This window comes from Oryzias melastigma, linkage group LG8 (assembly GCF_002922805.2).
Source record: "Oryzias melastigma strain HK-1 linkage group LG8, ASM292280v2, whole genome shotgun sequence".
Taxonomy (NCBI): domain Eukaryota; kingdom Metazoa; phylum Chordata; class Actinopteri; order Beloniformes; family Adrianichthyidae; genus Oryzias; species Oryzias melastigma.
In genome coordinates, this window is record NC_050519.1 from 23,124,384 (window position 1) to 23,150,644 (window position 26,261).

The window sequence follows — 26,261 nt, forward strand, 5'->3', positions numbered from 1 at the left end:
TGGCTAGGGTAGCAAGCTAACCCACCGATTGCCCACTTAAGCCAATGTGGGCAAACACAGGTGGGGTCCACATTTTCTGCCCACTTTTAAACCATATGGGGCCACTTGGCCGTGCTGGCTGGGGAGCTGTGTAAGACAAAGCGTGGAGCAGATTGATGAGCTGTGCACCGCTTTGACATTTGACACCAAGTATCAAACTGTGATGCACTAGCCTCAGGTCAGGTCGGGTCACGACGGTCCAGTGTGACCACTGTTTGCTAAAAGTGCATTTAAGAATACCCGTTTAACGCGCTCTTGAACACACATCACACACCCGGAGTGTACGCAGCACGAGTCCAACCCAGCAGCTGAGCCACTGACCTCGTCTCTGGATGCGTTGTCGATTTCAGCTGCGAGGCACTGCGCCTTGGTGTTGCAGGAAAACAGGTTCTTGGCCTCATACAAACTCAGACTGAGGATCTGAGCGTTCAGGTCGTCGTTCTGGTCGTGCAGCTTGAAGTTCTCCTGAGAAGCACAGAGAGACATGTCCTCAGATCAAAAACAGTATTTGAATTCTTGCTCAGGAAAAAAAAGATATTGAAATGGTTAAACTTAAATATTGTTATGATAAAAATAAGCTTTCATTGAATTTAGAAAAGACTAAGTTTATGGTTTTTGCTGATAAAACAGGAAGAACTTAAACTATCACTACATGGAGAAACAGTTTGAGCTCATCTTTGGTTCATCTGGGATGAAAAATCGTTTGGAAGCCGCATACATCATATATTAAAAGTAAAGTGGCTAAAATTATTTGTTTTGAATAACAAAGAACCTTTTATCCTATAATGTGTTAAGAATGTTAGACTAGTAAATTGTTTTGCCTGATTTGTGTAGAAGTGTGGGGTAATACATATAACACTAATTTAACACCATTACATTTACAGCAGAAAACAGTTACTTGAATAATTCATAAAGTTGAATACAGAGAACATATATTTATTTGTGGAGCTAAAACAACTTTATTAGGGATGCTTAAAGTTAAAAATAAAAAGATGCCAGAGAGTCTGCAATAATGACTTCTTTCCACGTCAGAAGATGAAAATCATAGGAAGAAATATGATTTTAGGTTTAAATTGCTCGATCTGCTTTAAAACAGACATGTTTTTATTTTGTTGGGGTAACAGTTTGGAATGCACAACAGGAAATTTTTATACTAAAATGTTGTACTACTAAAATATTATTTAAAAACATATTTGTAAAGACAAAACTTGATGAGTATGTAATGTCTAGTTAGTCTGTGGGTACAGACGCTAAAAGCCACGTCGGATTGTTTTGTTTTTGTTTGTTTTTCTTTTTAAGATGCGATATGGAGACAGAAATTCTTCTCACAGGTGGAGTCTGACCTCCACCAGCTGAGCAGATCCTGTCATATTAAACCCAAACAGCTTCTCCAACATCTGCAGTTTGGTGAAAGATCAGAGGTACCACTCCTCCATCACCAAAAAGCACCAGCTGAATAACCGGTGATCCACCGTCCTCATGGACCCACAGTGTGAGCTCACAGACCTGCTTCAGCCTCCTGACTTCATGCTCCATCTCCATGGTCTTGGCATTAAACTCAGACAGTCCTTTTCCTTTCCCAGGATGCTCCATTTCTGACTTGAATATCTGGAGATAGTCCAGCTCCCGCCGCAGGTCATCAACCAGCTGCAAAGAGGAGACTCAGTCTGAGCAACATTTGGGTGTTTGGTCGCTTGGGTGCAGGTCGGAGAAGCTCACCTCCTGCATGGACTCCTTCTCCTTCTGGAACTCGTGGCGGTTCTGCCAAACCTTGTCCATGATCTTCCTGTACAGATCCAGCTCATCCTTCAGCCTCAGACTCGTGTCTTCCAGCTTGTCTGAAATTTTCTGCTTCTCCTGCAGTCAGAAGTTTCCCTATGTCAGACTGAACTGTGAGACCTCCCTCTCAGCCAACCACAACTCACAGTTATCAATACACTTAAGAAAACATTGGTACAGGAAAAGTGCTTGTTTTCAGAATATAATTTTATGAAACTGGAGATATTTTCCTACGTTGTACTGAAACAATCATGACTTTGTGACAAACTGTGCTGGAGTTACGGCAGTTTATCGACTTTATCAGACCCTAGCTCCTGAACTCAATGATCTCCGTTCTAAATCTATTTAAAACGATGACGTCACTGCAGGTGAAACTAGGGCTGGGTGTCGGCTAGAATTTCCAGAAACAAGAGCCTGATTCAATTCTGATTCTTTACTTCAATTTTAAGTTTACAAATGTATACACATTTGTTTAGAAATACATTAAAAATCTATTTTTTAATTTGAATATATCTATATTAATTTGATCCAGTCCACATTCTGTAAATGTATCAGTGAAATAATGAGATTGTTAATATCATACAGTGTTACATGGATTCTCTAAAGCTTGATATAGTCAGAAATGTCTGTGTGCTGCCCCCTACAGGTTGAATTGATGTATTACATTTGAATTTTGTGATTGGTCAAACCTTTAACCCTTTAACATCTGAGGCATTGCGGTGACGCATAAACAAAATCTTTAACATACTGTAATTTTTTAATTTTTAACACAATCAACATCATTGCAGCAGACTGTAAAGGAGAAAATGTGTTAAAAATGGAAACATTACAGTAAATAAAGGAACATAAACACTGGAGCTCCAGTGTTAAAGGGTTAAGTCCCACGTGATGATCTGCATTTCCAGTAATGACAACAGTCCTGTTCTCTAGCCCCACCCCTCTGACTGGATTTTCACATATCAGTTGTGGGTGGAGTCAGCCTCCAACTTCCCAGTTTGGTGACCCTTTAAACCCCGAAGATTTCAATCCATCACCTCCTAGCTCCTGGAGCAGCATCAGAAGCTAAAAATGTTGGAATAGAAGTTGTGGATTTTGAACTTGATCCTCACATATTTTTTTACCAGAACAAAGTGAAAGTGTAATTCATGAATTCTTGGCTTGAGCTAATCAATATGACCATATTAGGAATGTGGGCGGGGTTAGCAAAAAACCTCAGTTGCCAAGGTCTGCCGAATCTGCTAAAAATGACACAGACCCGTTCGTTACCCCCAGCTGATTGGAAAATAGAATGATTACTATGGAGATGGAAAAGTCACAGTTCAGAAAAAAAGGCTTCTTTTAATAAATGTGTCATTTGACAGAGGGATGAAGCATCTGTTTAACCAGGGAGTGTGGGTAGGAGGGGGCTGTGGCGCCTTACAACGCAGCTCATAACCAGCTTTAGGTAATCCATGAGGCCATTGTGGTTTTTTTCCTTCCTGAGGGGAACAACTTCTTTGTTCATGGAAGTTGTTCCCTGCTCTCTGGTAAACCTGCAGAACATAACGGAGGCTCTCTGAAGAGGTGCACTCACCTGGTCCAGTTTCTCAGTCTGAGACTTCAGTCTGCACACGTTTAAAGTCATCTCTCCGTTCTCATCCTCCAGCTGCTGCACCCTGCAGACAACAGCTCAGCTTTCTCACAACCTGATTACAGATAACCTGACTTTTATGGAGCAACAGACCACAGCTTCTCTTCCAGCGGGCTGATGGCAGAATGCCCCAAAGCAAAGGCAGAAGCGTTCAGGGCTCAGATGGGGTGGACAGGTGACCTGCCTTTACCTGTTGAAGAGAAGGTCGATCTCTGTGTTCCGGTCTCTCTCCATCTTGCTGAAAGCTTCGCGGTGACTCTTCATCTCCTCCTTCAGACCGTCTGAGGCCTTCGTTTCCGTGTCCTTCACCTGCTCCTCCAGCTCGTGCACCCTGAAGAAACAGAGTCTGCATGAAGAAACCTCAGCCCTGCGGGGATGGACAGGTGAACACCAAAGCTCTGGAGGAGATCTGTATGGAGGAGTGGACCGAAATGGCAGCTGAAGATCTACAGGAAACCTCTGACCTACCAGGGTCACTTAAAGCAGGGGTCTCCAAACTATGGCCCGTCTCCACATTTGGCCAGGCCCACCACACACTATCAGAAAAGCATATTTATACATATGTATATATTTTTTTTCTTTTTCTTTCCTTTCTCAATCTGGTCGATCGAGAACCACAAAGAACGTGACTTTGTATTCGACCCATCTGCAGTCTGAACAATGACGGGAAAGGTTAGGATATTTATTGGTTTAACGGGGATTCACTTTTTTTAAATGTCTATTATTATTTTTCTTTCGTACATTTTTTTTGGACGTCTATGGTTCTTCAGGTCTTTCAGCTATTAAAATATTCAGCTCTATCTATGCCAGTTTTTCTTTATGTTTTGGCAGTTACTAAGGATTTCTAGGCTATTTTAGAGTTTAGCTAATATTTTAGCCACAGGCTAACTGTTTTGGCTAATTTAGGCTTTTTTTCCAGTTTTTTAGGCCAATTTGGAGCTTAGCTAATATTTTAGCTTTATGCTAGCTGTTTTGCACGGAGATGAAAACGGCCTGCCCTACTTTCATTTTATTTTTTTTATCGTTTTCTCGTGATAACGAGATAATATCTCGAACGAACTTCGTTTTCTTGAGAAAACGAGATAACTTGTTATTACGAGAAAACAAACTTCATTTTCCTGAGAAAACAAAGTTTGTGTCCTCGTGATAATGAGATAATAATGAAGGAAGCTTCCCGCTCTCCTTTTCCTGCATGGAGATGCAGAGTCTTCATCTGTTTTAAGCCTCTTTATTTTGTGGTTAACAAGAACAACAGCAGAAGAACACTCCACAAAAGTTGTTTTAAGTCCATTTTCTTCTATTATTTTATTAGTGGGTCTCTTCAAACGTCTTCAATCCGTCTCATCCACCACCCCTCTTCCCTTTATTCCCCCCAAACCTCCGAACAGGCTGATTGACAGATCAAAGCGCCGACAAGAACTTGAGCATGATGCGTTCAATGAACTCCAGACATTAGCAGACCAAAAGGGTCATTTGGCCCAACTCACTCCGTTACCATGTTTTTGTCATTTTTATACAACCTCAGCAAAACAAAGAAGTTTTTCAGAAAAACTGTTAATCAATCGATTAAATATGGATCAGTTCTGATGTTCAACGTTTTCTCTGATAGACTGCTTTGTTTTGCTGCTGATGTCCGGAGCTCAGTGAACGCACCATGCAGACACGCTCTGCAGCTCTCTGTCAATGTTTGTTTGGGGTTTTTGGGGAAATTAAGGGAGGGGCCGGTGCGTGAGACTGACGTTTAAAGATCATAGTTCCACTAATAAATAAAAAATAGACTAAAAACAACTTTTGTGGAGTGTTTTCGATCAGGTGAAGTCTCTGTGTCTCTGAAAGGAAGAAGGGGACGCTTCATTCTCCGTTCTTGATTAACTTGTTATAACGAGAAAACAAACTTTGTTTTCTCGTTATAACAAGATAGTGGATCTCGTTATGAGAAAACGATTAAAAAAAGTAAGGCAGGTCGTTTTCGGCCTCCGTACTTTTGGCCAAATTACACATTTTACCACTTTTTAATAGTAATTAGGCATTTAGCCAGGGGTGAAAGTAGATTATTGGTTATGCTGGTACAATCCCCCCTTGGGACTGACAGAATCATAATTAAAAGACCACTGGGAACAGTTTGAGAATAGATCAAAAAATGATCAGAGTTTAAGGTAAAGAATCTGACTGACAAATACTTTTTAAAACGATAATATTAATATCACTATTAGTTTTAATATCTTCATTATATGTTTAGTAATTTGTATGTTAAAAGTTAAGGGAAAATATCCATGAGCTTTGAACTCTGACCTGTAGGTCATAAACCAGGACACTGTGGGATGACCTGCAGCGTTTAACGTAAACTAAACGCCGTTTAGTACAGGTGAGGACGAGCAGCTCCTCACCTGTGAACGAGGTGAGTGTTCTCCTGCTTCAGTTTGGACTTGAGGTCGCTGTTGGCCAAACTGTCACTCTCCAGCTCCGTCACCTTCTTCTCCAGGAAGCCCACCTGAGAAGGAAGACCGGCCTCTTCAGCCACAAACATCTCTTCAGGTCTTTGGAATGAGACATGAACAGTCTGAAGAAGTGGAGCTTTTTCAGTGTCTCAAAACTGAAATGATTTCAGGAGGAATCAGCAGAAGAGTTGAGTTTCCTTAACCTCAACTCTTCTTTTTGCTCTGCTGATAAAAGCAACGATAGAACTGAAATCATTTACAGGATCCCGTTCCACCTGTCAGAGAAACATCATTTTTCTCAAAGAAAGAGCTGGATGTTGGCCTGAGCTCACCTTCTCCGTGATGTCAAGGTCACAGGGGTCATAGCTGTCAGCAAACAGGTCCTCTGTGCTGCTGCCCTGACTGGACCCGAACACGCTGTGGTTAGCCTGGAACAGCTGCCTGCAGGGGGAGGAGCCACCAGATCACAATATGAGATCTGTCTTCATGACGCCGTCTGCCCTGCAGAAAGCAGAAACTCACCGTCCAAACGCGGTGCTGGAGATCTTCCTGTTGGGGCTGAAACAGAGGAAAACGGATTGTGATGAAGCACAGCTGCTTCTGTTCAGAACTACACTCCAAGGGGTTCCCCATCAAAAACATTCTGAGGGAGGCAAACAGAAATCACAGTCATCCCACCGCAGGATGACATGGTAGCCATGGCAACCGCTCACACAGAGCAGTGTGGCATTTGTGAACGTGAAGGCAACACTGAGAGTAGTGCTGCCACAAACGATTATCCTAATAGTGAACTAATCACCGATTTATTTTTTTTCCAATTAGTCGACCAGTCGGGTCATGTGCAAACTGGATGTAAAGCACACATCTTAACTGTCATTAGCTTTAAACTAACTAAAAATAAAGAAAGAAGATGATAGCTTATTAAACTTTGAATGGATCATGCAGCCTCTGTCCTTCATAGTTTCTGGTATTAAAACAAGATTAAACTAGAAAAGTTTCACTACCTGTGATAATGTTAGTGTGAATGTTTTTTTGCTGAAAGCAGTTGCTGAAGATGCTGAAGCTTTTTGCTGAAAATGGTGACGCAATTGACTGTAATTGCTGCAGGGGTTTGCTGAGTATGCAAAAGCTATTTGCAAAATGTTGAATTTGCTGAAAGTCGGTACATTTTGGTAAAGTGCTCCTAAAGAGCGCTGAAGTTGACCTAAATTTGTGTTGCTCAAATATGAACTAAACTCAGAATTAACCCAACAAAACCTCAGTAGATGCAAAATTAGCAAAAGAAAAACACACAAAAAACACTAGCTTTTTGCTTAAATACTGGTTAAGCTCCCAAATAGCCTAAAATTCCTCAGTAAACTAAATTGGTAAAAAGCGTTTGCATGTTGTTAAAATATTAGCGTAACTCCAATTTTTTTGAAAATTACTCTTAAAGATGAAAACATAACCCATGAATATATTTAAAGGTTTGTTGCTAATCTACTTTTCTACTATTTTCTACAATTTTTAAGTTTTAAAAACTTTCTCATTCATTTCCAAAGAGGCATATTTAGGTCAATATTTCAAAAACAATAAAGTTTATAAATACCAAAAATACAAGCAGTAATGAGCTGAACATTTTCATACCAGGATTAATGAAATCACTGAAAGTGTGATTGAGTCCGAATTCCCCCTTTATTCTTAAATACTAAAAAACTATATATTGCTCTGGATTTTAAAGGTAATTTGGACATGATGTTCACTACTTTTCCTTTGTTTTTTCTAAACACCGGATATGATGTCACCGATGTCACAACATGAAAATCGAATAAATGTGAACAGTTCATGACGTTTATGACTCTGCTGTGCTCGGGTGATGAAAATGTGGATGGTTCATTCAAATATTACAGTTAAACTTTTGTTCGACTGGACTGCATTGTGGTCTATATAAAAAAAAAAAAGAAAAAAAAAAATCACTTTAGTAGAATATATGTAAAATAGAAGTAGTTTTATGCCGTTAGCTCATCATGTCTCATATTAACTAAATTAACTAGAAAATAGTCTGATGTGCCTGTAGAAGTTTCTAAATCACGTGTGTCAAAGTCAAGGCCCGAGGGCCAGATCCGGCCCTCCAGATCATTTTATTTCATTGTTATTAATGACCCGATGTTATCCTGTGCTCATTTCTAACTTGTAGAATTTTGAAAAAATATATGTTTATGGAGAGTAAAATATTGAAAGTTATTTAAGGTTTAAGTTGATTTATTCTGGAATAATATTCCTGTTTTTTCATTATTCATAATTATGTTAAGTTTTTTTTTTTTGTTTTTTAGGCTAATTTGGCATTTAGCTAATATTTTAGCTGCTATCAGCTTCAATGTTTTCAGCTATCAATTTCAGCATCTTCAGCAGCCAAATTCACCTTACAGCATTCACACTAGCATCATCTCAGATAATGCTATATATGTAGTTCATAATTATGTTAAAAAGTTTTGGTTTTAAAGTTTTAAAAATATAGTTTTAGAGTGTCCAATATCCTGTTTGCCCCGTGCCCTGAGGTGTGTTTTGGATTTTGGCCCCTGTGCGATCGACTTCGACACCCCTTTTCTACAGTATTTGGTTGAAGTTTCCCTTCACTGTTGTGTATTGAAGCTGCTCTCTCAGCTCTGTACTGCAGGTGTGAGCGCCACCTGCTGGCCTTGAGGTTTTTCAGGCGAGCCTCCAGGTCATTAAGGAGATTGACTTTCTTGCAGCACTGGGAGCAGTAGATGTCCAGCAGGTCGCTGTTGTACAGCTGCCGCATCTTCTGAGGGGTCTGACCTCCACTGCAGAAAAACAAAGGAAAAGAGACGTCAGGATATAACCTCAAAACTTTACATTCCCAAACTCACATGACAGGAAGAGCTGGGCTTCAGAAGAAGCTTCGTGTTTCAGGAGTGCAGATCACAGGAAGCTTTTATTTTGAAATCTTCATGGTGCGGAGCAAATATTTCCAGTTTGATACAAACCTGGACGGCAGCGAGGAGCCCAGGTCTGAGAAGCCGTTTGTGTGTGGACAGTCTTCTTCGGGACAGGGACTGCTGGGAGTGAAGTCCACATCCACGCCCTCGCCGTAGTCCTCGAACTGCTCCTCGCCAGAGATGACGGATGCAGACGCCGATCCGTTCAGGAGGCTGAGGCAGAAACAAAGTAGGAGCTCCTGCTTTGAGGAGGTGGTTTCTCCTCCATGGAAGAGCAGTGTCAGACTGACCTGGGCTGCTGAGACGGGCCTCGTGTGTCAGAGCTGCTGTCCATGTCACACTCGTCGCTGGACGCACTGCACTCTGGGTAAGGGCGGGTGCACATGATGATGGGGGGGGCTGGGTTTGCCTCTGCAGCCTGCAGAAGGATGAGGCAGCGGGTCAGGGAGAGGGAACACCCCCACCATGAACGCTGCTCTTCTTTCATGGCTTTTCTGCCTGATCTGCTCGTCTGAGACATTGACTGTATCTGAGAACTGGAGCAAGTAAGTATGATGTCATCCAACTGCAACCAAATGAAGTCAATTTAGGCACCATTCATCTGTTTGTGGACTGCATCCAAACAAATGTGTTTTGGATGGAAGTTGGGATTATATTGGAAATATAACTTAAGAAACTGTAAGATTTTAGATACGTTATTCTGGGTTACCTTACTGACAAAGCAGACAAAGATTTTATTTTTGTTACTCAGTTTTATTACTGGCAACATTTTATATTCATAAAGCTAAACAGTCCAACTCCAGATTGAGATCCCAACATTTTTTGAATGAATCAATCAGTACTGTAACATCAAGCAACTTCCAAACTTCCAAAGGCAATTTGAACTTTTTTGGATTGATGTATCTTTTTCTCATATATTATATACATTTATGGTTTTTGTTTTTCTGCTATTTGTTCACATTTTAATTCCCCCTGAGAAATTCACTTTCTTGTTTTATGCTGTTTGTAAATAAAGTTGGAAAAAAAAATGTAAGCGCCATTTTTTTGTGATATAGATGCTGATATTTGGAGCCAGACGATGACAGGAAGCAGTGATTGACAACATTTCCATGGCAACCACTCTCACCAATAAGGAGAGAGCTTTTTCAAAGGCCACACCCCTACTACTCGACACAAGATCTGTCAAATGTTTTAAGCATTCAACAATTGGTCAGTTTGTAACTAGAACAGGGGTGGCCAACCCTGGTCCTCAAGAGCTTCAACCCTGCCTGTTTTCCAGCTCTCCCTGGACTGATTGATGCTGACAATTGAAATCAGGTGTGTTCAGTCAATCAGGATGTGGAATCATTTACGTCAACTAATCAGCAGGAAGCTGGTCAGGGAGAACTAGAAAACAGGCAGGGTTGAGGCTCCTGAGGACCAGGGTTGGCCACCCCTGAACTAGAACATCAGAAAATATATGAAAAAAAATGAGGATTATCAAAAACAATAAAAAAAAAATGAATCAGATCAAGAATGTTCATTCTGACTAATAGAATGACTGAGTAACAGCTGTTTTTTTCTCTATAGAAGTCTACGGGATTTTAGAGCCAGCAGGTACTTCCTGTTTGGAACACAAGGGGGAGGAGTCACTCAGTCCAGTTCTCATGGTAGAGTCAATGGTCTGACCACACTCAGATACAGCATCGTAATCCTTTCATCAACTCTAAAGGCCTTCAGAGATCTTGGTCTAAAAATGGTTGGAAAATTTGTAGTTCAAATGTTTGATTGATCGATTTGATTGATTGATTTCAAGCATAGATTGTGGAAAATACAGGACAAAACAAACTCATCACAGAAATAATGAAATGCATTGATTAGAAAATACACACGACTAGACACAAAAGACACTTTAGTCACATTTAAATCATTACATCAGGGGTATCAAACTCAATCGCACAGGAGGCCAACATCCAAACCGTTTTCAGCTATCAGCTTCAGTGGCCAAATTCAGCTTCCAGCATTCACACTAGCACTATCACAGGTAATTCTATATATCTATCTATCTATATATATAGTTCATAATGATGTTAAAGTTACTGTTTTAAAGTTATAATAATGTAGTTTTATTGTGTTCAATAAACGTTTATCTTATTCGGCCCGAGACCTAAGGTGTGTTTTGGATTTTGGCCCCTTGTGTGATTGAGTTTGACCCCCCTGGATTAGACCATCTCCGCCTGAGGAGAGCATTCATGTCAGAAGCGAGAGCGTCCGCCCTGAGACAGTGGGAATCAAACCTGGTACATATAGCCGTTGTCTGTGACAGACGGATGGCGGGAGACGAGGCGGGGGCCGACAGCCGCCTTCAGGATCCCTTCACACCCTGCAGCCAGAAAACGGGAGCCATGAATCCAAACAGGAAGACTTTGTGACGCCTCAGGACAGGAGGAAACACGAGGTCGTTTCTGAGCTTTCACTCTGACCACGCCCCCTTTAGAGTCAACCTGCTGCTGCTCACCTTTGATGGCAAAAACGGCGTGGCAGAAGTCTTTGAAGTTGATTTTCCCATGAGCGTTGGGATACAGATGGCGGGTCAGCTTCTTCACCTGCAGGACACACCCAAAAAATGAAAGCATTTCTGCTCAAACGACCAACTTCCTCCACTATGTGACCTCTGCAGAACCCAGCCGAGGGAAGACCCAAGAGAAGACGAGCGTTTATGAAGACGGAGAGCTGGCATAGTTTTAGTGCACGGGTTATTTTTAGCCGAGTGTTCTGCACTTCAGAGGCTTCACACAGGTCCTACGTATGAATGAGAGGCTATGAGAACAAACAAGTCTTTCTGGTCCAAACCGTTTTTCACCTCGCTGCTTTTGTCAGATGCAAACCAGAACAGAACCGTCTGACGTGGTAACCACGACTGAGTCCAGCAGCAGGAGGAACCACAGCTTTCATCAAACAACAACACCACGATGATACAACAACAGTTTGTCATCCTGATGGTACGTTCACTGGAACAATGAGGGATAGAAGATCAAGAAATTAACTTTAAAGAATAATATACATTTATTTGTACCTTTCTATCAGAAAGACGAAGTGCTTTGGGTCAAACACTTCTCATCAGCACAGAGGTCGGAGGTTTCTTTTCGTTGATGATCATGTTTCTGCACAGATCTGGAGGAGTTTTGCTCCACTCTTCAACACAAATGATTTCTAAATCATTCAGATTTGGAGGCTGTTGCTTAGCAACTCTGAGCTTCAGCTCTCTCCAGAGGTTTTAGAGGACTGAGGTCCAGAGACTGTCTGACCCCTCCATGACCTTCATCTGCTTCTTCAGCCATTCTTTACTGTATTGTTTCTATTATGATAAATACAAATATATTAGTTTATTCAAGCATAAATGAAATAGAAACTTAAAGAGAAAAAAAACTTAAAAAATATATATATATATATGAATTAGTTTTTAATTCTTTAGAGATCCACATGACTTTCTTTCAAAATAAAAGACATCCTGTAGCACATCAAATCATCTCAATGCAGGAAATGTAGCAGTAGGTAGTAAAATATCACCAGTGATGACAAATAAACACACAAAACCACCATTTGTGGTGCATCTCAACCAGAAATTAATAAATCTTCTTCTTCCTGGCCGCGTCGTCCCCTTCGGGGTCGCGGGGGTGCCGGAGCCTATCCCGGCTACTGATGGGCGAAGGCGGGGTACACCCTGGACAGGTCTCCAGTCTGTCTCAGGGCCTCAATCACACACACATTCACTCTCACATTCACACCTAGGGGCAATTTAGAGTCACCAATTAACCTATGAAGCATGTTTTTGGACGGTGGGAGGAAGCCGGAGTCCCCGGTGAAAACCCACGCATGCACGGGGAGAACATGCAAACTCCACACAGAAAGGTCCCAGCCGGGAGTCGAACCGGGGCCTTCTCGCTGTGAGGCGAGAGCGCTAACCACTGCGCCACCGTGCAGCCCTTTAATAAATCTAAAAAAAAATAAAAAATAAAATAACCCAGAGCTAATGAAGTGACCCTTATGTTTTTTATAATTAATATCCTTGTTTTTATTTCAAAAATATAAAGTGCACCTTAAATTCTGGTGCTGCAATTTTGGTTGTGTGTACCGACTTCAGATTGATTACTTGTAGCAAACACACAAACTACTGGATAGATTGTTGGAGCATTATGGGTAATGTAGTCATGGTCCTGGTGGAGTGATGCATACTGTCCTTCAACTGTTTGTGAAGTTGATAATATTTGACTTTTATTACCTTTTTTTGGTTAATAAAGTTATAAGATAGACCTAAAATGTGTTACTTTTTCAAATTAAAAATATATCTTTCTTCAACCAGAGCCACAATGGAAGGGTTAAAGAGCCACATGTGGCTCCAGAGTCGCAGGTGGTCAAACTGGTCGGCATGAACCAAAATTCTTAGTGGTTAAAAGGGGATGAAATGCTCATTTCCCTCAGTCAAAAGCAAATAAATGCATATAAATCCTTTAAAGTGGATTTCTTGATCCTCAATACAATGTTCAAATGAACCTCATCTGGACTCCAGAATCAATTTCTTTTTAAGATGTCAAACCTAAAAGATCAAGAAGGGATCAAATACTTATATCCTCCACTGTAAGTGTATAAATCTACTGTCAGTCTGAGCTCAAAATATTCACATCAGCAAAAATCTTCACCGAATTTAAACTGATTTGCAGGAGGAAATCGTTCCAGAAATGCCCTTTTTACAGCCGTGTCTGAACATCAAGCTGCTTCCTCCATATTTGGAGTTAAAAGTTTCATCCACCCGTTTTTAAATGATCCCTTAACGGGGTACATTCTGAACAGCTCTCCAGTGTGTTGCAGCACCACACACTCACACTTGGAGGCAATTTACAAATACTAATGAACATATGAAACACATTTTTAACTGTGGGAGGAAACTGGATTGGGTGGAAAAACCTATATTAAGTCTATGGGAAAAACCCACTCATGCACTAGGGGGGTCGAACTGAATCACAGAGGGGGCCAAAATCCAAAACACACCTTAGGTCGAAACATTTATTGAACTCTCTAAAACTACATTTTAAAACTCTAAAACCGTAACTTTTTACCATAATTATGAACTAGATATATAGCATCACCTGTGATAATGCTAGTGTGAATGCTGTAAGCTGAATTTGGCCACTGAAGATGCTAGAGTTGATAGCAGAAATCACTGAAGCCGATAGTCTGCTAAAATATTAGCTAAAAACCTAAATAGCCAAGACAGCTAGCATGTAGCTGAAAAAAATAGCTAAACTTCAAAATATCCTAAAAAACGGGGAAAAAGCGAATTAAATAAAACAGCTAGCATGTAAATATTTGCCTAACTCCAAAACAGCCTAAAAAACTCAAAAAGAAAAGCCTAAATTAGCCAAAACAGCTAGCATGTAGGTGAAATATTAGCTAAACTTCAGAATAGCCTAAAAAAAAATCTTATTAAATGCCAAAATAGTCTAAAATGCTAGCAGAATGCCAATTTTTAAAACTTAATTTTAATTAATGGATTTTTTTTTTTACATAATGATGAATAGTAAAAAGTCAGGAATATTATTCCAGAATAAATCAACTTAAACCTTAAATAACTTTCAGTATTTTACTCTCCATAAAAATAGATTTAGTCAAAATTATACAAGTTAATAAGGGCAAGATAACATCGGGTCATTAATAACAATAAAATAAAATGATCTGGAGGGCCGGACAGAATTACCTTGAGGGCCGGATCCCGCCCTCGGGCCTCGACTTCAACATGTGCACTGGTAGGACACGCAAGCTCCATATTAAAAGGTCCCAGCTGGGAATTGAACCAGGGCTAACCACTACACCACCCTGATGCCTTTAGAATCTCATATGTAGACATGGTCCCTCTGTCACTGAGGGATTGGGGTTCGAAACCACATCCATGATGTACAGACACTGCACAGCATGAAAAAGGGGACAGATGAGCCTCACCTGAAACAAAGAACACCTGACAGAGCATCACGTGTATCAGAACACCTCCCTGATGGAAGGAGAAGCAGGATTTCACCTTCTGATAGATGTTTTCTCACGACCCAACAGTGGAACCAGGTTGAAATCCTTCCCAGCATGCACTGCCGTCACCCCCGTCAGTGGGGCCTTGATTTTCTGCTAAAAATGCGGTTCTGAGCCGAACCAGGAGTCCGGTCTTCATGTCAGCTCCGCGGTGGACCAGGAGGACATTCCAACACCGCGGTTCTGTTTGTCCACGTGTGGGACACCTGTGCGCAGGTGACCGCGGCCACCTGATTCTGCGGTTCCGCAAGACCCACAGTCACGATGCGCCTCACCTGAGTGACGGCTGGAACCACGAGCTAACCGTCATCCTCCTGATGTCCACCTGCAGCGCGAGACCTCATGCGAACACCTGCGGCCGCGAGGACCGCGTGCGAACACCTGCGGCCGCGAGGACCGCGTGACTCTGACCCCACCAGCACCGAGGAGCGGTCCCCATCCATCCCGGTACCCCACACCCACCTCGTCTGGTTGACCGAACTGGAGACCGAGATCCAGCAGGTGCTCCACCCGGATGAAGCCGTCCGCGTCCTCATCGCACACGTCGAAAACCTCCTTGAGTCTCCGCAGGAACTGCAGCAGCTGGTCCGGTTCGGAGCTGGCGTGGTCCTCCATGTCCGGACCACACCCGCCGTCCTCCCTCACGTTAGGCCGAACGGCTCCGCTTTGACGGCGCCATCATCCGGAGCTCCGCCGGACCGATCGATGCTGCTCTGACATCAGCTCCGGAAAAACACGATGATTCCCGATCTCTACACGAGTCCAATTCCAGCCCAAAGTCGCGTCACGACAGCCGCTCTTATGTAATCTGCAGGTGTCACGTGACCAAACATGGATTTAAACAACTCTTAGTGTCTTTTAATATTAATTTGATCTACTGCACCGTGACAAAGAATCAAACTCTGATCACAAACACACACGGAAACTGCAAAATGGGATGTTTATGTTATTTAACCTTATATAACCACTCATATCATATTTGATCCACATTTCCGAAACCCCCATCTCGTTACCATGATCTAAACCAGGAGTCCCCAAGCTTTTTCTTATGAGGGCCACATTACATAACTGTTTTCTGACATGGGGCCGGGGTCGGTTCGTAGGTTAACAGAAAAAGTTTAACAATCACAGCCTAAATGTAAACTTTTACGGTTTTCCAGAAAGCCACACATAGCCACAATTAAAATAATTCATTTATGTAATCTTCATACTGAAAAATTGTTCCAAAGCATTAAAAATATATATCATTACCAGCAATAATGGTAGTGGAATGCTGTAAACTGAATGTGGCTGCTGAAGATGCTAGTGCTGATAGTTGAAGATGCTGAAATCGATAACTAAAAACACTGAAGCTAATGGCTGAAGATGCTGAAGTTGATAAGCTGAAATGGCTGAAGCTGACAGCTGAAAACACTGCAGCTGATAGCTAGCTAGCTAAAACAGCAAAATGCCAAATTAGCCTAAAAAACTGAAAACAATTCTAAATTAGCCAAAAGAGTGAGCATGTAGCTGAATAATTAGTTAAACTCCAAAGTAGCCTAAAGACCTGAGAAAGTGCCAGAATTAGCTAAACCAGCTAGCATGTTGCTGAAATATTAGCTCAATGCCAAATTAACCTAAAAAAATGGTAAAATGTCTAATTTAGCCAAAACAGCTAGCATAAATTAAAATATTAGCTAAACTCCAAATTAGCTTAAAAAAACAAAAAAAGCATAAATTAGACAAAGAAGCTAGCCTGTGGCCAAAAACATATTAGCTAAACTCCAAGATAGCCTAGAAATCCTTGGTAACTAGCATAGAAAGAGCTGAATATTTTAACAGCTGAAAGAGCTGAAGAGCTTGACGTCCAAAAAATACGTACGAAAGATAAATAATAATAAAGAAAAAGTTAATTATTTTTAAACCAATAGGTATTCTTTCCTCTCCCGTCATAGTTCAGACAGCACAAGGGTGGAATAAAAAGTCACGTTTGTGTGGGTCTGGATCAGCGTTTTTGAGTGTGTGGGGGGCCAGGCCAAATGTGGAGGAGGGCCTGATCTGGCCCGCGGGCCGTAGTCTGGGGACCAACGATCTAAGCTTCACTTAATAACCCATTGTAAAGAACGGTCCATGTTTTCTGCCCTGCAGTTTCTCATCATTCCACTAGGGGCAGTAGAAGGGTTTCCTGCTCATTTCAAAACAGCTGCTTCCATGAAATCTCACTTTTCATAACATATTGGTGAGAATAGAATAACTTGTCTATTATTCTTTTTTTAAACTGCTTGCTTTAGTAAAATAATGTAAAACTTGATAAATCTTCATTAAAACTTGTGGATCAAATTTGAGACATTGGCTAAATAAGGTGCTTTTTTCCTGAACACTCATTTCAATATTTAAATTAAAATTATTGTGAGTAAAAACCTAATTCACGCAACAAATCAAAATTGATACTATTAATGTCTAATAAAAATATCTGACCATTTTTTGTGTGGATTTCAATAAACGGTTTAAAAACATCCCAATAAAAAAAATATATCTTTTTATGTCAATTTTTAGATGTAGTGGGTTCTACAAGGGAAAAAATGTAGGAATTATTTCTGAAGAACTTTCATAAGCAGTTCAGTTTGAGTAAAATGAATAAATTTACATTTATGACAGAAGGCAGAATCTCAAATGTTCAGATCATTTCTTAAAAAAAACGTTTATTAGCAGGTCCGTAATGATCACACAACTGTACAAAACGTCAAACCAGTATGCTCCAGACCTCAGTTTCATCTGGACGTTTGTGGCTTTGGTCAAAGCCAAACCCTTTCTGTGCCAAAGCAGGGGTGTAAGCGTCACACTCAGAGGATGAGCCTCGGTTCCAGCAGAGACTCCCAGCGCTCCGTCACCTGGAGGAGAAGCAACCGAGATCGGGATGAGTATTTCAGGTCAGGAATGCACCAACGCAGAGTACAGGTCCTCCGGCTCACCTTTGACCCTCTGGAGACGGCGTACTCCACTCTTTCTGAGCCGTCTGGATTCAGATAAACCAGGTCAAACTTTCCCGGTTCAACAGGCGCTGGTGGAGGAGCACAGACAGAAGAAATTAACCAACATCTGTGAGGACAGAGGAACAGAAACACTTTAAATTCATGTTCTGGTATGATTGTAGCCCTTCTTTAAAGTGGAGTAAGGCGATCCTGAATCGAGAAGTTAGGTTTTTAAAGTGACACCAGCTTTCTGGAACCTTTTAGACATCTTCATCCAGAAACTGGGAGACATTGTTTATGTTTGTCTTGTTTTAATAGAAAAGATTTAGAACATTTAAATAAGAAACTGAACAGTGAATGGACATGAATGTGGCGGTGTTCAGAGTGAAGGACGCAGAAGACTGGGCTAGATGGAGGAAGCAGATTTTTTCTGTGGCGACCATGAAGGGAAAAGCTGAATGCAAAAAAAAAACATCTTCACTCTAAAAACCAAATTTGCCTAAAAATCCAAACAATTTATTTTGGAGTAGTCTTAAGAATGTTTCCAGTTTTGAATGGAAGAATTTATCATGTTAGTGATGGAACTTTAGTTCTTTTTCACCACCAGTAGTTACGTAAAAAGTGATTAAAAAATGGTTTAAATGGAATTTGAAACAAAAAACTGATTTTAAATCTAAATGTGTTTTCTGATTAACAATGAGGATTAAATTAATGGACATTGGATCCAAGAGTATTAAAGGTGGGACACAAAACAGTGGAAAAACATCTGAATAGAAAGAGTTAAATCAAGAACTGATGTGTCACCAAAATAAAAGCTGCTTCGTGATGTTGGGTGCTATTCAACCAATCATGTCTGCAGGTGAGCTCTGCAGTGAACTAACTCTCTGACTAGAACAGTGTTTTGGACGCGCAGTTTATATGCGATAAAACTCTGCTTTATACATCCGTCTTGGGACAACTTTAGACTATGATAGTACAGCCTAAACAGCCATTTTACGATCTTAATGATCAGAGTCAGTGAACGCAGCAGGACTGATGTTCCCACCCTTGATTTTGATTGGTCCTCGTGTTAGCCCCGCCCCAGCGCGCCACAACGGGGCACTCTACTACAAGCCAATGCGCTGTTTGGCTAGCCTAGATTTTTAAAAGCTTTTTAGGCTAACTTGGTATCTAACTAATATTTTAGCTGCTTTCAGCATCAGTGTTTTCAGCCATCAATTTCAGCATAGCCAAATCATCTTACAGCATTCACACTAGCTTTAAAAAGTTTTAAAGTGTTAAAAATGTAGTTTTAGAGGGTTCAACAAATGTTTATCCTGTTCAGCCTGCAGCATAAGGTGTGTTCTGGATTCTGGCCCCTGAGTTTGACTCCCCTTGTCCATAAGTTCTGTTCATTAGACATGCTCTACCATCTGCTCAAATCCAGCCTCACAGCTGCTGGAGTCAGAATCTTCAAATAAACACAAAACAGATGTGACACATTTTCCTGCACCCCAACACTTCCTACCTTTAGAGGCGTGAAGAAGTTCAAGCTCGATCTGTTTGGTGGTCGGGTCAAAGCTCACAATCTTCGCCTCCTGGAACACAAACACACACAAGTCTTTACAAACCTGACAGCTGGTCTTCACAGACGCTCGGACAGACACTGACCTTATACTCGGACACTTCAGGCGTGTAGTTCTCCGTCAGCTCCAGCAGCTGGGCAGAAAGGAATCAAACATCATCAGTTTACTGCAGGAAACTACGGCAAGCAAGGAGGCTCAAGTCCAAACTATTAAAACAACTTCAGTACTTAAGTGACGATCTCATGAAACTCTGAAAATCTATTTCATGAAGAAGTGTCTGTTTAGAGTGATTTCAGACTGGAGTGAAGGTTTGTCATGAGGTTCTGACCTCTTGAGTTCATGATCCTACGACATAGTTGTTACTAGTCAAAATGACTGCAGGAGATATCAGCATTATTGTGTGATTGCTTAGTAAGCATTCACACTATAGTGATTCTCCTGCTACTGTCCGTATGTTTTTCAGGACATAAAAACTCAAACACCCTCTCAGTTATTTGAACAAACTCGATGTCAAAATGTTCAGCTCGCTCAGGACATTACTGCTTGTAGTTTAGATATTTATAAACTTTATAGTTTTTAAAATACTGAGCAAAATATGCCTCATAGGAAATGAATGAGAAAGTCGTCAAATTTCATAATTTTAAGTAGATTAACAGCAAACATTTAAATATATTCATGGGCTATGTTTTCATCTTTTAGAGTAATTAAAAACAGAGTTTAGCTAATATTTTAGCCACATGCTAACGTTTTTGATTAATTTAGTTTATTGAGGAATTTTAGGCTATTTTAGAGTTTAACTAGTATTTAATCAACGAGCTAGCTTTTTTTGGCTAATTTGGCATCTACTGAGGTTTTTTTGGGCTAATTAGTTCATATTTAAGCAACACACTAAATATTCTTGCTAATTTGCCATGTATTTGGGACTGTTAAGCAATTTAACTACACATTTGTCAGAAATTTAGGCCAACTTCAGCGCTCTTTCATGGCTCTTTAACGATATTTCCAGTTTTTAGCAAATGCAACATCTTGAAAATAGCTTTTGCATTTTTAGCAAATTCCTTCAGCAAGTAAATTGCATCATCATTTTCAGCAAAAAACTTCAGCATTTTCAGTGAATACTTTCAGCAAAATTTATTCACACAAGCATTATTACAGGTAATGCAACTTTTGTTGTTCTTTATAGGGGTTCATTTATGAAACCTTAACAGTGGAGCTCCAGTGTTTATGTTCTTTGATTATTGTAACTTTTCAGCCGTTAACACAATTTTCAGTAAACTTATAGCCTCCTTTTCTTCAAATTCTGTTAAACTGTCTCCTATTTACTGTTAGACTTGAGTTGTGTCCGAATTCCCCCCTAACTACTAAAAAACTATTTAGTGCAGGACTATATGGTCCCCTGGATTTTAAAGGTAATTGGGACACGATGTTCACTACTTTTCTTTGGTTTTCCTAAAAACTGGGTATGACATCACCAATTTCACGAAGTGAAAATCGAATAAGTACAAACATTTCACGTTTATTTATCACTCCACAGTGTTGTGATGGTGAAAATGTGGATGGTTTTCAAATATTGTATTCAAACATGTTTTTTTATTTGAAATTGTTCGACCGCAATGCATTGTGGTCTATATCCGCTAATCTAGTGAGAATCGATGTACGCTAGTTTTTTGCAAAGACTTCGATTTTGTAATGAGTAGATTCAGACAGCACTAGAAATGGCGAAGGCACTATATAGTGATTAGGGGGGAATTCAGACACAACCATGAGGTTTTAGTGTGAATTCACCGCATGTGGGTTTATGAATCAGTCAATTCAGGAGGAACATCTGCGCAGTCAGAGGTTTGGTCCTTTCAGGACGATGCTCTCTGTTCTGTGGGTCACAGGGATGTTGGGGGACAGATCTTACCTTGAAAGCGATCCTCTGCCCCACCTGTGCAGGAGCGGCCAGCAGGGGCATGGAGCTGTAGTCCTGTCTGGGGGCATCTCCTGCTCCGTTCTACAGACACACAAGCACCAAACGCAGACGTTTCTGACTGCGTCTGCACCCATCCGTCTGCAGACGACACAACAACTAGAAAACGGATGAAGACAAACCTGGAGGAGCGCCGGCATGTCGGTTGGGGAATTGGTCTGGGGGGAGGGCCCCTCGTTGCTGTCCTGCCCCCTGAAGCCCCACCCTGCCGCTTGCCCTGCACCTCCACGCCCCCCCCTGCCGCGGCCTCGCCCTGACCAGAGGCCGTCTGCATGTCTGTTGGGTAGCTGTGGCCGTCGGATGACCAGCTGGATCTCTTCTTCACTGCCAGCGTCCGCAGGCTCCGCCCCTTTGTCCTGAGGGGGGGCGTCTGTCTGCTTCATCACTGAGGGAGCTCCAGGACGTTTGGACTTGGGGGTGCTGTCATCAGAGTCTGTTTCTGAGGACGAAGAAGAGGAAGGTTGTGTGTTTTTCTGGGGGGGCTTGGTGTTTGGGGGCGTCTTGGCAGCAGCAGGGGTGGGGGGCGCCATCCTGGCAGCAGCAGGGTTAGGGGGCGCCGTCCTGGCAGCAGCAGGGTTAGGGGGTGCCGTCCTGGCAGCAGCAGGGTTAGGGGGCGCCGTCCTGGCAGCAGTTCTTTTGCGGCTGTCGGTCTCCTGGCTGCTGGAGTCTGAGGAGGAGGAACTCTGGGTTTTGGCTTGAGGGACTGGTGCCGTCTTCTTCTTGTTTTCTGCTGGTGTGGGGGCACTGGCCGGAATTTTTCTGGGGGGGGCAGCAGGTTTTGGGGCAGGAGTGTTACTTGTCTCTGCCTTCTTTCTCTTTTTCTTCTTCCTGCTCATCCCTGCCGGCGTTTCCGTCCTGATGGCGGTCTCCTGCTTGCTTCTACCGACCTCGTTCTCCTCATGTTTCTTTTTCTTCTTCTTCTTCTTGTCTTCTACCTGCATCCCCTCCTCTCCCCCGTCCCTCTGTCTCTTTCTGCTTTTGACTCTGTCTGGATCTGCGCAGCTGCTGCAGCCGTTCACCGGAGCCGCACAGTCCACCTTCACCCTGCAGAACATGAAACACGTCCAGAACAGACACAGCTGTCAATGGGGAGTTACAGCAACTGTGCGTCAGTCTGAAGCATGGACGTCTAAATAAACTGAACAAAACATGCGTTCAGGTCCCCCATAGGAAATGCATTACCTTCCACCCTCGCAAAATCAGACCAGGGCCTTCTCCGTCACTTCCTGGTATGTCTACTGCGATTGCAACCCGTTGACAGCGTTTAGTCCAAGTCGGTCTGAGTCACGTTTTTAGAGGAAGTGCTGTCAACCAATAAGGAGTGAGCTTGTTCTGGCTTGTTCGAGGCGGAAACCCCTCCCACTAAAAATGGCGCGGAGGAATCTGTCAATCAAATGTTCGAGGAGGGGCCAGCGGGAGCCACATGGTTTTACTGAGGCATCTGATTGGTCAGTTTATAACTTGAATAACTGGCGATAAAGAAAAAATATCTTTAAAAAAATGATGACTAGAAAGAATGTGTTAAGAAGGAAGCATCAGAGCCAGAATGGTTATTCTGACAAATAAATGACTGAGAAATAACGGTCTATTTTTCAATGGAAGTCAATGGGACTTTGGCCTTCTTGCAACCAGCGAGAACTTTCTCTTTGTAACACGTTAGGAGGGGTTTGAGCTGTTCATTGTTATTTACGTCAATGGGACAAAGAGGCTTTGACCCCCCCTTGCCACTCTTCAGTGTCCTGCATTATTATGAAGCAGCAACAACGAAGACTGTCTGAACTATTGCTGCCACAAACGATTATTTGCATAACTGACTAATAAGGTCATGTGTAACAGTGGATGTAAAGCGCACATTTTAGCTATCATTAGTTTTAAACTAACTAAAAACTAGATATATAGCATTACCTGTGATAATGCTAGTGTGAATGCTGTAAGCTGAATTTAGCTGCTGAATATCCTGAAATATCATGCAGCTGAGGGCTGCACGGTGGCGCAGTGGTTAGCGCTCTTTCCCGCACAGCAAGAATTTGATTCGAATCCCGGCTGGGGGATTTGGGACCTTTCTGTGTGGAGTTTGCATGTTCTCCCCGTGCATGCGTGGGTTTTCACCGGGGACTCCGGCTTCCTCCCACCGTCCAAAAACATGCTTCATAGGTTAATTGGTGACTCTAAATTGCCCCTAGGTGTGAATGTGGGAGTGGATGGATGTGTGGTTGAGGCCCTGTGACAGACTGGCGACCTGTCCAGGGTGAACCCCGCCTTCGCCCATCAGTAGCCGGGATAGGCTCCAGCACCCCCGCGACCCCGAAAGGGACAAAGCGCTCAGGAAAATGAATGAATGAATCATGCAGCTGAAAATATTGGCTAATCTCCAAAATAGCCCTTAATAAATGCCAAAATAGTCCATAAATCTAGCAGAATGTCATTATAACTTTCAACTTTACTACAATGTGCTTCCATATAATATAAAGTAACGACTAATCGACTATTAAATGAATCGTTGACTATTTTAATAGTCGATTAGTCGTCAATGAGTCGACTAATTGTGGCAGCCCTAATTGGTATTAACATCATATATTGATATATTGACTGGTATGGATTGTATCAGATTGATACCCAGTATCACCCAGCTCTGCTCTGCAGAAACTATGTCCTAGAAAATGAGATTCTTATATTTTGGCTACATACAGCATAATTATAATCATAAGACCTCTTTTAGAATCGATGAAAGATGACCAGAGTGGAGCTTGAGTCTGACGTCAGATCTCTATGATGACCTGTAGAACAGGGGTCAGACTCCAGCTTGTTCTAAATGAGGAGCAGCTCCAGCCGCGGCTGTGTGAGGATGCGCGCGCACCTGACGCTGTCGTTGTCGCGTACGACGAGGATGCTCTCCGTGTGCGGGAGGTAGCAGTCCTCCACGAACAGGCTGAGGATGCTGCCGCGGCTGAACTCGAACTTGTCCCGGATCAGACCCTCCAGGTCCGCCACCACGCGGCACGCGTTCAGGTCCACGAGCAGCCAGCACATGCGGCACCCCGCCACGGCTGGAGGGGGGTAATCGAAGAGCAGCCGCAGGCGGATCAGACTGTCTCTGAGCGCGGCCATGACACCCCACACAGCAACACGCCGGTACACGCATGCGCCGAGGAAGAATGCTCAAGTTAAAGCGTAGTTTTCCTCACGACACTGCCCCCTGTTGGTCCGGAGTTCACATTTTTCCTACATTCACCTCTTCTTCTTCTTTTCCTTTCGGCTTTTCCCTTCAGGGGTCGCCACAGCGAATCAGTTTCCTCCATCTAAGCCTGTCTTCAGCATCCTCCACTCTAACACCAGCCACCTTCATGTCTTCATTCACTGCATCCATAAACCTCCTCTTTGGTCTTCCTCTAGACCTCTTTCCTGCAGCTCTAGACTCAGCATCCTTCTACCAATATATTCACTGTCTCTCCTCTGAACATGTCCAAACCATCTCAGTCTGGCCTCTCTGACTTTATCTCCAAAACCTCTAACATGTGCTGTCCCTCTGATGTATTCATTCCTGATCCTATCCATCCTGGTCACTCCCAAAGAGAACCTCAGCATCTTCATCTCTGCTACCTCCAGCTCTGCTTCCTGTCTTTTCTTCAGTCCCACTGTTTCTAGTCCAAACAACATGGCTGGTCTCACCACAGTCTTGTACACCTTTCCTTTCATTTGTGCTGAAACTCTTCTGTCACACATCACACCTGACACTTTTCTCCACCCATTCCAACCTGCTTGCACTCTCCTCTTCACTTCTTTTCCACACTCTCCATTACTCTGTACTGTTGACCCTAAATACTTAAACTCCTCCACCTTCTTTATCTCTTCTCCCTGTAACCTCACTCTTCCACTCTGGTTCCTCTCATTCACACACATGTACTCGGTCTTACTGCGGCTAACCTTCATTCCTCTCCTTTCCAGGGCAAACCTCCACCACTCTAACTCCACCTCCACCTGTTCCCTGCTCTCACTACAAATCACAATATCATCTGCAAACATCATAGTCCATGGTGATTCCTGTCAAAAAAAAAAAAAAAAAAACATTTCCCCACCTTTAAGATACAATGTCTCAAAACTCTTTATTTATCTGAGTTTTTATGTAATGGAATATCCTATTTTCAAATACGTCATGGCCCCAGTGTGTTTCTATCTGCAATTATCTTTTGAAATCATTTGTGCATGTTTTATTAAATATATGTTCAAAGTTTTAAAAAAGAATTTCAGGCTTTTATTAAGTTTTCTGTTGTTGATTCAGATGACCTCATTTGATTTAAGTCTTGTTTTAATGGCAGAAACAAATGAAGGAGAAAAGCTGCATGATTCATTAAAAGATTACTAAACTGTTTTGTTTAATTTTAGCTAATAATAATAATAATACATTTATATGGCGCCTTTCTGGGCACCCAAGGTCACCTTACAGATAAAAACAAAACATAGTATACAGTGAAATGACAGTCATAAAACTTAAAAAAGTAAAAATTAAATCAATTAGGGTGGATGTGCCAGTCTAAAGAGGTTTGTTTTGAGGTTTTGGCAAACTGAGGGAGAGAGTCGATGTTCCGTAGATTAGAGGGAAGGGAGTTCCAGAGCTGGGGGGCAGAGCGGCTGAATGCTCTGCCCCCCATGGTGATGAGGCGATAAGGGGGTGCAACCAGCTGAAGAGAGGAGGAAGACCTGAGGACCCGGGCGGGAGTGGCATCATGGATGAGGTCGCAGATGTATGGAGGGGCGAGGTTATGAAGGGCTTTGAATGTCAGAATAAGGAGTTTGAAGTTGATCCGCTGAGGTACTGGCAGCCAGTGGTGCTGTTGCAGGACAGGTGTGATGTGAAAAGTGGTGGGGGTTTGTGTTATGATCCGGGCGGCAG

General features: G+C 42.2%; 2 protein-coding genes across 4 annotated transcripts; both read right to left on the bottom strand.

The window, feature by feature from the left end:
• Nucleotides 1-360: 360 nt before the first annotated feature.
• On the bottom strand, nt 361-15,677 carry rab11fip4a (RAB11 family interacting protein 4 (class II) a; the record flags this gene model as incomplete). Its single annotated transcript, XM_024272202.2, is given in 14 exon segments — nt 361-504; nt 1,546-1,686; nt 1,759-1,896; nt 3,392-3,473; nt 3,639-3,779; nt 5,836-5,939; nt 6,219-6,327; nt 6,409-6,444; nt 8,556-8,690; nt 8,874-9,038; nt 9,116-9,243; nt 11,102-11,187; nt 11,323-11,410; nt 15,345-15,677. Coding segments are annotated over 14 exon segments (1,650 nt in total), but the record flags the coding sequence as incomplete, so codon positions are not given.
• Nucleotides 15,678-17,543: 1,866 nt separating this feature from the next.
• Nucleotides 17,544-24,560, bottom strand: coil (coilin p80). 3 transcript variants are annotated; one of them, XM_024272201.2, is made up of 8 exons: nt 24,228-24,560; nt 21,992-22,414; nt 21,493-21,931; nt 21,305-21,394; nt 19,484-19,531; nt 19,341-19,410; nt 17,834-17,922; nt 17,544-17,752 (listed from the first exon to the last, which is right to left on the bottom strand). In XM_024272201.2, exons 1-8 carry the CDS (start codon nt 24,476-24,478, stop codon nt 17,705-17,707), a joined length of 1,458 nt encoding a protein of 485 aa, XP_024127969.1. In that variant the 5' UTR covers nt 24,479-24,560; the 3' UTR covers nt 17,544-17,704. The 3 variants fall into 3 exon arrangements, with proteins under 3 accessions (XP_024127969.1, XP_024127967.1, XP_024127964.1); XM_024272199.2 differs by having other exon boundaries at nt 21,493-21,961; XM_024272196.2 differs by having other exon boundaries at nt 21,493-22,414; nt 24,228-24,556.
• Between the last annotated feature and the right edge of the window lie 1,701 nt (nt 24,561-26,261).

Bases quoted from the DNA above. Each gene is read 5' to 3' on its own strand.
- coil (XM_024272196.2), bottom strand. From the start codon at position 24,478: ATGGCCGCGCTCAGAGACAGTCTGATCCGCCTGCGGCTGCTCTTCGAT. The intron at 22,415-24,227 runs GTGCGCGCGCAT...CATGTTCTGCAG, and splicing joins CGCGACAACGACAGCGTCAG to GGTGAAGGTGGACTGTGCGG. The intron at 21,395-21,492 runs GTTTGTCTTCAT...GTGTGTCTGTAG, and splicing joins ACATGCCGGCGCTCCTCCAG to AACGGAGCAGGAGATGCCCC.